General features: G+C 45.6%; 1 protein-coding gene across 9 annotated transcripts in view; it reads right to left on the reverse strand.

Moving 5' to 3' along the window:
- The window catches only part of arap2 (ArfGAP with RhoGAP domain, ankyrin repeat and PH domain 2), a 461240-nt gene that overhangs the window by 356884 nt on the left and 91367 nt on the right, over positions 1-12989 (reverse strand). For 8 of the 9 annotated variants that reach the window (XM_041205604.1, XM_041205626.1, XM_041205711.1 and 5 more), the window contains one exon: positions 8153-8229. The exons of the other annotated variant lie outside the window; for it this stretch is intronic. In XM_041205604.1, the coding sequence (XP_041061538.1) occupies positions 8153-8229 (77 nt within the window). The remainder of the gene's footprint in view (positions 1-8152; positions 8230-12989) is intronic. 9 annotated transcript variants of the gene reach the window in all.

Genomic DNA, 12989 nt, shown 5'->3' on the forward strand with positions numbered 1-12989 from the left:
GCCCCTTGGAAAGATTCTTAAAGCCAGCCCTATAATACATATCATGCCCTGTATAAGGTGAATTTGTATAATTGAAGTAAAGGTTGGCAATGCTGGAACTGGAACCTTTCCAAACCTACTTGGTCACACAATGTTTCAACCAGCAATTTCAGGACTTCCCACACAAACCAATATTCACCCACCTCATCCCCTTATTCCATCACCCCCCCATCCCATCCCATTCAACCAATTAACACCAATATATACCAAGCTGTGGGGTGCTTTGTGTTGTGAAGCCATATCACAACTAGTTCCCAACAGATTGTATAGTGAGTGGTGAGATGACAGACAACCCACTAGTATGGGCTGGATTCAAACCAAGGTCTTACAGATGACAGGACAGTTTGTTAATCGATTGTACCATCCAATCTCCATTATACACAGTTACGAAAATGGCAAGGATATAATTCAATTCCACCACCAATATTTTCAAGCAAACTGTTGAGAAATATCAATTGCACAGCTATCATTATAGTTTCATGACATTGCAGTGTCTAACCTAAAGTAAAAGGGCCAGCAAAAGGCAACCCTCGGAGTTGATCAAAATTACGCATCAAACCAAGGGCTCTCAACTCAGTGAAACAGACCCCTGGATTCCCAATCATTCAGACTCAAATTCAAGTCTATTAGAATCCATCAAATCCGTAAACAAACTAAAATATGAAATACAGAGGCTAGCTACTAAAAGAATCACAGAGTTGTTAGAGCACAGGAGACCATTTGGCTTGTCATGTCTGTACCGGCTCTCCGAGCGAGCAATTCACCAATCCTTCGCCTTCTTCCTGTTATTCTGCACATTCTTCCTTTTCTGACAATAATCCAATTCCCTTTTGAATACCTCGATTGAATCTGTCTCCACCGCACTCTCAGGCAGCGCATTCCAGATCCTATCCACTCGCTGTGTGAACGAGTTTCTCATGTCTCCGTTGCATATTTTGCCAATTATTTTCAATCTGTGGCCTCCCGTTCTTGATCATTCCACCAGTAGGAACAGTTTTTCCCTATCTACTCTGTCCAGGCACCTCATGATTTTGAATACATTTATAAAATCTTCTCTCTTTTCCAAAAATAAGTCCCAACTTCTCCAATCTCCCTACATAGCTGAAGTTCCTCATTCCTCATGAATCTTTTCTGCAGTCTCTCAAATAAATTCACATATTTCTTAAAGTGTGGCACCTACAGCTGGATGCAGTACTCCAGTTGAAGTGGAACTAGTTTTTTATATGCGTGTAACATAATCTCCTTGCTCTTGTACTCTATGCTCCTATTAATAAAGCTTAGGATAATGTATACTTCATCCAGCTGCTTCATCAATGACCTTCCTTCCATCATAAGGTGGGGGGGGGGGGGGGGATGTTCGCTGATGATTGCACAATATTTTGCACCATTTACAACTCCTCAGATACGGAATCAGTCCGACCCAAATGCTGCAAGACTGGGACAATATCTAGGCTTGGGCTGACAAGTGACAAGCAACATTCGCACCACACAAGTGCCAGGCAATGAAAATCTCCAACAAGAGATAATTTAACCATTGCTCCTTGACTTTCAATGGCACTACCATCACTGATTCATCCACTATAAACATCCTGAGGGTTACCTTTGGTCAGAAACCAAACTGGACTAGCCATATAAATACTGTGGCTACAAGAGCAGGTTAGAGACTAGGAATCCTGTGGCAACTAACTCATCTGCTGACTCCCCAAAGCCTGCCCATCATCTACAAGGCACAAGTCAGGTGTGTGATAGAATACTCTCCACCTGCGTAGCTCCGACAATGCACAAGAAGCTTGACACCATCCAGAACAAAGCAGCCCACTTGATGACATCTCTTCCACAAACATTCACTTCCTCCACCACCGACGAACAGTGGCAGCAGTGTATTCTGCAGATACACTGCAAAAACTCACCAAGGCTCCTTAGACAGCACTTCCAAACCCACGACCACTACCAACTAGAAGGACAAGGGCAGCAGTTAGATGGGAACACCACCACCTGGAAGTTCCCCTCCAAGTCACTCACCACCCTGACTTGGAAATATATCTCTGTTTCTTCACTGTCGCTGGGTCAAAATTCTGGAACTCTCTAGCTAGCAGCATTGTTCGTGTACCTACACCACAGGGACTGCAGTAGTTCAAGTAGGCAGCTCATCACCACCTCCTCAAGGGCAATTAGGGATGGGTAATAAATGCTGGCCTAGCCAGCGACACCCACATCCCATAAATGAATTTTACAAACCACTTTCTTAACCTGTACTGCCATTTTCAATTACTTTTTAAAATCCTTTCTTGGGATGTGGGCATTGCTGGCTAGGCCAGCATTTATTACTCATCCCTAATTGCCCTTGAGGTGGTGGTGGTGGTAAACCGCTGCAGGCCATGTTGTATAGGTGCACTCAAGGTGCTGTTAGAAAGGGAGTTATAGTTTCAACTCAGGATGATCTGTGACTTGGAAGGTAGCTTGCAGGTGGTGGTGTCCCATGCATCTTCTTTCCTTGCCCTTCTGGGTGATGGAGGTCACAAGTTGGGGTCCTTGCTGTCAAAGGAGTTTTAGCAAGCTGCTGCAGTGCTTCTTGAATATGGCACACACTGCTGCCACTGTGAGTCGGCGGTGGAGGAAGTGAATGTTCAAGGTGGTGGATGGGATGCCAATCAGCAGGCTGCTTTGTCCTGGACGGTGTCAAGCTTCTTGAATGTTGTTGGAGTTACACTCGTCCAGGCAAGTGGGGAGTATTCCATCAAACTCCTGATTGTGTCTTATAGATGGTCGACAGGCTACGGGGAATTACTCACCACAGAATTCACAGCCTCTGATTTGTTCTTGTAGCCACAGTATTTATATGGCTGGCCCAGTTCAGTCTCTGGTCAATGGTAACTACCAATATATTGACAGAGAGGGAATCAGCGATGGTAATGCCCATTGAATGTCAAGGGGAGATGGTTAGATTCTCTTTTGTTGGAGGTGATGATTGCCTGGCACTTGTGTGGCACGAATGTTACTTGCCATTTATCAGCCCAAGCGTGGATTTTGTCCAGGTCTTGCTTAACATGGATGTAGACTGCGTCAGTGTCTCAGTCATTGCAAATGGTGCTGAACATTGTGCAATCACCAGTGAAGACTCCCACTTCTGACTTTACAAAGGAGGGAAGGTTATTGAAGCTGAAGATGGTTGGACCTAGGACACAACCCTGAGGAACTCCTGCAGTGATGTCATGGAACTGAGATGGCTGACCTCCTACAACTACAACCATCTTCTTTTGTGCTAGATATGACACCAACCAGTGGAGAGATTTCCTCTTGATTCCTATTGACTCCTGTTTTGCTAGGATTCCTTGATACCACACTCGGTCAAATGCTACCTCGATGTAAAGGGCAGTCAGTCTTACCTCACCTCGTCAGTTCAGCTCTCTTGTCCACGTTTGGAACAGGACAGTAATGAGGTCAGGAGCTGAGTCATCCTGGCGGAGCCCAAACTGAGTCAGTGAGCAGGTTATTGCTGAGTGCTGCTTGATACATTGTCAATGATCCCTTCCATCACTTTACTGATGATTGAGAGTATACTGATGGGGTGGTAACTGGCCAGGTTAGATTTATCCTGCATTTTGTGTACAGGACATACCTGGGCAAGTTTCAACATAGCTGGGTAGATGCCAATGTTGTAGCTGTACTGAAGCAGCTTGACTAAGGGTGTGTCAAGTTCTGGAGCACAAGCCTTCAGTAGTATTGCCGAAAGTGGTCAGGGCCCATAGCCTTTGCAGTATCCAGTGGCATCATGTATTATTGGTATGACATGGGGTGAATTGAATTGGCTAAAGACAGGCATCTGTGATGGTGGGGACCTCAGGAGGAGGCCGAGATGGATCATCCACTCGGCACTTGTGGCTGAAGATGGTAACAATACTTCAGCCTTGTCTTTTGCATGATGTGCTGGGCTCCCCCATCATTGAGGATATGGATATTTGTGGAGCCTCCTCCTCCAGTTAGTTGCTTAATTGTCTACCACCATTCACAACTCGATGTGGTAGGACTGCAAGGCGTTGATCGGATCGGTTGGTTGTGGGGTTGCTTTGCTATCTGTCTATCGCATGCTGCTTCTGCTTTTTGGCACGCATGCAATCCTGTGTCATAGCTTCACCAGGTTGACACCTCATTTTTAGGTATGCTTGGTGCTGCTGCTGGCATTGCCCTCCTGCACTCTTCAGTGAACATACACCCAGGCCCCTCTGCTCCTGCACCCACAATAGACTTGTCTTTCCATGGTCTTCCTATCAAAATGAATCACTTCACACTCCTCTGCACTGAATTTCATCTGCCATTTGTCAGTCCAATCCACCAACTTATCCTTGTCCTTTTGAAGTTTACACTGTTCCTCAACAGTATGATGTGCAGATTATATCAAGCTCTGAAACACCTAAGAATGCAATAGCTACCTCAGACACCAAGGTGGTTTAAATGCAATTCAGAGTTAAGAAAACCTGTCACAAGGTCCAAGTTAAAATGATTCAGACTAAAAAATTCAGCCTGCGCTGTGCTCATTAAATGAAGGCCATCAGAAAATAAGAATTGGTGTCTCAAAAAGAAGTGAATCGCTACTAGCAGTTAGGGGTTAGTGAGAATTCAGTACAGGTCTGCTGTATGAGAACCCACTGCAGACTGCAATATTGAGGAGAGGAAATATGTGAAAAAGGGATTGACAAAGGGAACAGAGAGTGTAAACCAGTTTTAGAATCTCCACAACACTATTGTGCTTAGCTCTCAATACAGACTTTGAGATAGTAAAGAGTGAGCAGCTTGGGTTTTCCTGTGCTATCTTCATAGACCATAAGTAAAATATTCAGCCTTCCGGGTGCTTGGAATCAGGGGCCGCTGAATCTCAATTTTAAATCTGTACCACCAACCAGGTTAATAGATTTCACAAGACCCTGTGATTCTGACATAATATCACGGAAACTGATCTATAACTGCACAAAACAGCAGGACTAAAAACATCTTCCATTCGAGACTCAGGCCTGCTGTTCCTTAGTTTGGATGTAACTGCTGACTTTGCAATTTTAACAATGACCAAACACAGTCCCTTCCTCACAGTAGCATCAATTATTGAATTCACAAATATATTGCGAAGCTACATGCCGGCTAGATTTGTCAGTTCTGGTTTGACTTGTGCCTGGAGATTTAATCATGTGACATTTGATCATATGGCATCCAATCAGATGGCACTCACATGTGATGCTTAGTCACATGACATTTGCCCACTGTTTGCAAATATTGCTGGTTGAGTTTCTCATTATAAACAAACGGTGAGTAAAGAAACTAGACTTTTGTATGTAAAGATAAATTATAACTTATAAATCAAAAAACAAATGCAAAGGGATTGAAAGATTTAAAAGAAAAGTAATGTTTAACGCTTTTGTGGTGTTTCTACAGTGTTGACTACAATGACACCAAGTTAATACCACTGATTTCATGAAGTCACTAATAAAACTCCGGACTTTTTTTTTTACAATTTACTGACTTCTTACAATACGCAACTAATAAAAATTAATAAATTGAACCAAAACAAAAGCTAGCTCAATTCCACTAACTCCCACACCCACAACTGATGTCTCTCCCCAGTGTGCATTGCACTCTCCCCCCGCCACAGTGTGCGTTACTCTCTTTCCCCTCAGTGTGTTGCTCTCTCTCTCTCTCTCCCCCACTGCATTGCTCTCACTCTCTCCACCCACCCCAGTGTGCATTGCTCTCCCTCTCTCTCTCCCCCCCAGTTTGCATTGCTCTCTCCCTCTCTTCCTCCTCCAATGTGCATTGCTCAGTCCCTCTCTCCCCCATGTATGTTACTCTTTCTCGCTCTTCCCCCTCCAATGGGTGTTGCCCTCTCCGTCTCTCCCCCAGTGTCCGTCACTCACTCTCGTTCTCTCTCTCTTCCCTTCCCCCGGTAAGCATTGCTCCATCTCTCTCCCCCAGCACATTGCTCTCTCTCTCTCCCCCAAAGTGCGTTGCTCCCTCTGTTTCTCTCCCAGTGTGCATTGCTCTCTCTCCCCCACTCCCCACAGTGTGCGTTACTCTCTCTCTCCCAGTGTGCATTGCTCTCTCCATCTCTACTCCCCAGTGTGTGTTGCTGTCTTTGTCTCCCTCAGTGTGCATTACTCTCTCTCTCCCCCAGTGTGAGTTGATCTCTCTTTCACTGCCCTCCAAGTGTGTGTTGCTCTCTTTCTCTCCCCCCGTGTATTGCTCTCTTTCTCTCCTGCCCTGTGTTGCTCTCCCTCTCTCTCCCTTGTCTGTTTCTCTCTTTCTCCCCCCAACTCGTGTGTTGCTCTCTATTTCCTTCTCCCCCAATATGTATTGCACTCTCTCTCCTTCTCCCAGTGTGTATTTTTCTCTCTTTCTCTCCCACCCTGTGTGGGTGTTACTCTCTCTTTCTCTATCTCTCTCGCTCACTCACTCCCCCCAGTGTGTTGCTCTCACCCAATTTATGTTTCTCTTTCACCCTCTGCCAGTTGCTTTCTTAGGAACATAGGAACAGGAGTAGGCCATTCAGCCCATCAAGCCTGCTCCGCCATTCAATTAGATCATGGCTGATCATCTACTTCGACACCACTTTCCCGCACTATCTTCCATGTCCCTCGATGTCATTAGTCTCCAGAAATCTATCGGATCCTGTCTTGAACATTCTCAATGATTGAGCTTCCACAGCCCTCTGGGGTAGAGAATTCCAAAGATTCACCAGCCTCAGTGAAGAAATTCTTCCTTATCTCAGTCTTAAATGGCCTACCCCTTATCCTGAGATTATGACCCCAGCTTTAGACTCAACAGCCAGGGAAGCATCTTATCCACATCCACCCTGTCACACCCTGTAAGAATTTTGTAAGTTTCAATGGGGTCACCCCCAATCTTAGAAACTCGAGGGAAATATAGACCCAGTCTCCCCAATCTCCCCTCATAAAATAATCCCGTTATCACAGGGATTAGTCTTGTGAATCTCCATTGCACTCCTCTATGGCAAGTATATCCCTCCTAGATAGGGGGACCAAAACTGTACACAATTCTCTAAGTGAGTTCTCACCAAGGCTCTAAACAACTGCAGCAAAGCATCTTTACTCCTGTACTCAAATCCCTTTGTGATAAAGGCCAACATACCATTTGCCTTCCTAATTTCTTGCTGCATGCTAACTTTTAGTGATTCATGAGCAAGGACACCCAGATCCCTTTGGACACTCACACTTCTCAACCTCCCATCAGTTAAGAAATATTCTACCTTTCTGTTTTTTTCTACCAAAATGAATAAGTTCACACTTATTCACATGATATTCCATCTGCCATGTTCTAGCCCACTCACTCAGCTGTCCAAGTTCTCTTGAAGCCTCCCTGCATCCTCCTCACAACTTACACAACAAAAAAATTGAAAATATTACAAGGACTCAGTTTCCAGGTGATTTTTGTTGGTCCTGTTGCCAACATCCTCATGGCTGGCAATGAAGTGCCACGACAGCCTGGGTGTGGGTTGTACCTATGGGAACCATACAAACAGGGGCTGTTCCTCCCGAGTTGGCAGACTTCCAGTATTGAGAAACTTAATTCCTAGCCTCACTTCACAATTTCCCTAAGGAGATCACCCGAGGTTTTATTAACTCTAATGTTAAATTCTTGAGGAAATGCACTTAAACAACGTTATGAACATATTCTCCCATTCTCTCCCCCATTTCCAGCATACCTCTTAGGCCAAACATCCCCCACCAACTCGCCCACCTCCCCACCAGCCACACTCGCCACCCCCTTTCCCCACAGCTCATAATTAGGCAACCGGCTAGTTGAAATGTTTTAAACACAAATAAGAATGTTTTTTTTTTGTCACCATTGCTTAACACAATATCAGCAGCTGTTGCATGACAGATAAGACTAAAATAGTAGCAGAGGGATAGTATACCATGCCTCACTAGACTGATGTCATTGTATGTGGCAAACACAACAGAATTGCATCATAAGAAATTATCAACTTCTGTCAGTTACCCATGGAAGGAGGAATATCAAAAGGCTTGAAAACACTATTTATTGTTGTGGTAATCTCTGTTTAAGAAAGTAAAATTGAAAGAAGTTGAAAGTTATTTACAGTACATACCATCCGACAGCAGGTTCTGTGGAACCTCACAACTGGAGATATGTGAAAGGTTGAGGTTTCTCCTTTTCAGTAAGGAACTGTGGTTAAAAACAAGTGGAGATATAAAATGATTGTTTTAAATTGCAGGTAAGTTGTTCACAATGTTACTAGTGATTAAATCTTTACACACAATCATATTTACTGTTCGTGTACAAGCTCAGACTATTATAATAATGACAACCTCTTTAAAAAAAGGTTCAAAGCATCCACATTCGCAAAGCACACAAGTCAAATAACTGTAAACTTCTATAAACAGACCTTCAGCTGGCTCATGGTTATATAGCTCAGTTTCTGAAAACCACAACTGCCAGTTGTATATTGTGTGTGTAATCATACAAACCAGAACTTGTTTTAAACAACAGGAATTTAGAGAGCACCTTTCACATCCCCAAGGTGCTTCACACTCAATTATTTTTGGAGTGCAGTCACTGTCAGGAAACATGCCAACTAACTTGGACTGAGAAAGCTCCCATAGACAGTAATAGCTTAATATCTCATCTAAAAGAAAGCATCTCCAATATTGCAGAACTCCTTCAGTACTGCACTAAAATGTCAGCCCAGATATTGGGCCAAATCTTGCGATAAGAATAAGGGTGAGGCTAACAGCACTAATAACAGGGCAAACTGCACAGCAACATCTGGCATCCGTGCATGCACAGTTAAATGGGAAGGTGCACAGATATTGGGAAGGTACTGTCAGGGATACCCAGATGCTCCACAGGAGGGACTGCTTCAGTCCCTGCTGATGGACTCTGCACTGAAATAAATGCAATGCAGACTGTGTGCACTTGCTCACTAAGTCCACACTACAAATGCCTGAAACTTTTCAAGTTGGTGCATGCAGGTGTATGTGAATTTTTAGCAGCTTGAGAAGTCATAATTACCACAAAACAACCTCTCTGGGACCCTCTCTCCTACAGCTTACTGACCCCACCACCACAGGTCAGTTGAATTAAAATCCAGACGTGTGTCTCGGTGGAGACTCTTCATTCTGATTAGTTGAAGAACCTCACTATTACATTTCACAGATGCCAGCATTCACTTTTAGAAGGCTCTGTGCTGGATCAGATGCTAGACTAGAGCAAGTATTCTCTCTAAAGCTGGTGAAATCTTTGTAGTGTTATGATCCCCAGCTGAGGTTACCACTGGACAAGCCTGATCCCAGGGTGGAACCCAGCTTGATAGATCCTAACTTTGCTTGTCTAGATACGTGGAGAAAGGGATGCTGAACAGAGTCACCAGAGTCAGCTGACAAACTTTTAACAAAAGCATAAAACATTTATTAAACAAGAAAAGATTAACTATATTGCAATACTCCTTCACCCATAACTATGCATTTACAGGTATATACAGATTTGTAAGTATAACACAAGTTACAAAAGCTATCTTATATTCTAATGTTCACTGTTAAGTCAACAGTCCTTGTAAACCAAAAGAAAGGTGACTTGCGGACACAATACACTCTGAAACCAAGTGATAGATGCCACCCCGGATAGATGCTATGGATCTCTCCTCAACTCCCCCCAGACACTTGTCACACCGTGAGCCAACCAGTCGCACTGAACTCCGTCTTTCACATGGGGGTGTCCAATCTCCACTCGAAGGACTCACTCTGGAATCTTCTCTCAAACTGATACTTTCTCTCAGACCCCTTCCACAAGGGTTCACATCCAGGGTTTTGAACTCTCCTTCTGATGTTCCTCTACCCTGGTTCAGCGTCGGAGAGGGGAAGGTCAGGGGGTATAGTGAATGCCCGGCCGGGGCTGGGATTGGAAGACGGGGTGGGGACAGAGGGACAGGCAGGTGTGGAAGGTCCTGGATGGGTGTTGGTGTCAATGAGTTGTTGGAGCTTGTGTTCCTTAGCACTTGAGAGAAAGAGAAAAAGTTTCTTGTTGAGGCGTCAGATGAGACGAAGAATAAAATGAAACTGGGGGCACGCGCAGCTTTGGAAAAGGGTGTGGCGGTGCTGCTGGAGGGGGAGGATGAGTGTGTTCATATGGCGGCACATGGCACTGAGTGTGGATCTCAGAATGCGACGGGAACAGCAATCCGAGGAACGTTGTATGTCCCAGAGATACCTGTAATCCTGGGTGGGTTCGAAACACGAGGGATAGAATTTCAGTTGAAATCCACCTGGGGTAAGTCGGAGACGGAGACAGTCACTGAGAAAGGAAATATGGCTGTGAAAGCGGGTTTTAGTAAACACCTTGTCAAACACTAGGAGGGAAAGGGAAAGCAATGAAGGTGAACAAGGCAGAAGCGAGATACAAAAATCCTGATGGAGAGTAGAACAGTGCTCAGCAAAGGACATAGTTTCATACCCTTACGCCCTCATGTCAATGAATTTTGGGCTCAGCATGATGCTGAACTCTTCTTCCGCCGCCTTCGTCTTCGTGCTCACTTCTTTGGACAGGAGTCCTCTCCCCGTTCAACAGATCCTTTTATCCACCTCCAAGATTCTCCCTCCACCTAGACCCCTCCCTCTGGATTCTTACCTTCTCTTGATCTTTTCATTGAGAACTGTCGGCATGACATTAGTCATCTCAATTGCTCTGCTCCTCTCACCCATTCTAACCTGTCTCTCTCTGAAATTACTGCACTCCGTTCTCTCAGGTCCAACCCTAACATTGTCATTAAACCCACTGACAAGGGTGGTGCTCTTGTTGTCTGGCGCACTGACCTCTGCCTCGCGGAGGCTGAGCGTCAACTCGCAGACACTTCCTCCTACCTCTCCCTGGACCATGACCCCACCACTGAACATCAAGCCATTGTTTCCAGGACTATCACTGACCTCATCTCCTCTGGAGATCTTCCTTCCACAGCTTCCAACCTGATAGTCGCCCAACCTCAGACTTCTACGCTTCCAACTCCTACCCAAAATCCACAAACAGGACTGTCCCAGCAGACTGATCATGTCAGCCTGTTCCTGCCCCATGGAACTTATTTCTCGCTATCTTGACTCCCTTCTCTCTCCCCTTGTCCAGTCCCTTCCCACCTACATCCGTAATTCCTCTGACACCTTATGTCACATCTACAATTCCCAGTTCCCTGGCCCCAACCGCCTCCTCTTCACCATGGACGTCCAATCCCTCTAAACCTCCATCCCCCACCAGGATGGTCTGAGGGCTCTCTGCTTCTTCCTCGAACAGAGGCCCGAACAATCCCCATCCACCACTACTCTCCTCCGTCTGGCTGAAATTGTTCTCACACTGAACAATTTCTCCTTAAACTCCTCTCACTTCCTCCAAATAAAAGGTGTGGCAATGGGTACCCGCATGGGCCCCAGTTATGCCTGTCTCTTTATGGGGTATGTGGAACATTCCTTGTTCCAGTCCTACTCCGACCCCCTCCCATAACTTGTTCTCCAGCACATCGATGATTACTTTGGTGCTGCTTCATGCTCTCGTCGGGACCTGGAAAAATTTATTAATTTTGCTTCCAATCACCAACCCTCCATCATTTTCACGTGGTCCATCTCTGACACTTCCCTTCCCTTCCTTGACCTCTCTGTCTCAATCTCTGGTGATAGACTGTCCACCAATATCCATTACAAGTCTACTGACTCCCACAGCTACCTCGAATACAGCTCCTCACACCCCGCTTCCTGTAAGGGCTCCATCACATTCTCTCAGTTCCTTCGCCTCCGTCATATCTGTTCTGATGATGCTACCTTCAAAAACAGTTCCTCTGGCATCTCCTCCTTCTTCCTTAACCGAGGTTTTCAAACCACGGTAGTTGACAGGACCCTCAACCGTGTCCAGTCCATCTCCCGCGCATCCGCCCACACGCCTTCTCCTCCCTCCCAGAAACATGATAGGGTCCCCCTTGTCCTCACTTATCACCCCACCAGCCTCCGCATTCAAAGGATCATCCTCTGCCATTTCCGCCAACTCCAGCATGATGCCACCACCAAACACATCTTCCCTTCAGGACCCCCCCCCGGCAGCATTCTGTAGGGATTGTTCCCTCCGTGACAACCTGGTCCACTCCTCCATCACTCCCTACACCTCAACCCCCTCCTACGGCACCTCCCCATCCGAACGCAAGATATGCAACACCTGCCCCTTCAAGTCCTCTCTCCTCATCGTCCAAGGGCCCAAACACTCCTTTCAAGTGAAGCAGCATTTCACTTGCATTTCCTTCAACTTAGTCTACTGCATTCGTTGCTCCCAATGCGGTTTCCTCTACACTGGAAAGACCAAACACAGACTGGGTGACCGTTTCGCAGAACACCTTCGGTCTGTCCGCAAGCATCCCCTAGACCTCCCTGTCACTTGCCATTTTAACACTCCACCCTGCTCTCTTGCCCACATGTCTGTCCTTGGCTTGCTGCATTGTTCCAGTGAAGCTCAATGCAAACTGGAGGAACAGCACCTCATCTTCCGACCAGGCACTTTACATTCTTCCAGACTGAATATTGAGTTCAACAATTTTAGATCTTAAACTCCCCCCTCCATCCCCACTCCCTTTCCATTTCTTCCCCCTCCTCCTTGTTTTTTCCAATAATTTTTCTTTTCCCGCCTATTTCCATTATTTTTAATGTATTCCACCAATTATTTATCTATACCTTTTATGCCCTTTTAGTCTTATTTCACCCCACCCCCACTGGAGCTATCTGTACCTTGCTTGTCCTGCTATCCATTCTTAATTAGCACATTCTTTTGGGTAATATCACCACCTTCAACACCTCTTTGTTCTTTTGTCTGTGACATCTTTTGGTTATCTCCTTCTATCACTGCTTGCTTGTCCCAACAACCACCCCCTCCCCTACTGCGCCCCCCCCCCCCCACTTTAAATC

Source organism: Carcharodon carcharias, chromosome 1 (assembly GCF_017639515.1).
Source record: "Carcharodon carcharias isolate sCarCar2 chromosome 1, sCarCar2.pri, whole genome shotgun sequence".
In the NCBI taxonomy this organism is placed as follows: domain Eukaryota; kingdom Metazoa; phylum Chordata; class Chondrichthyes; order Lamniformes; family Lamnidae; genus Carcharodon; species Carcharodon carcharias.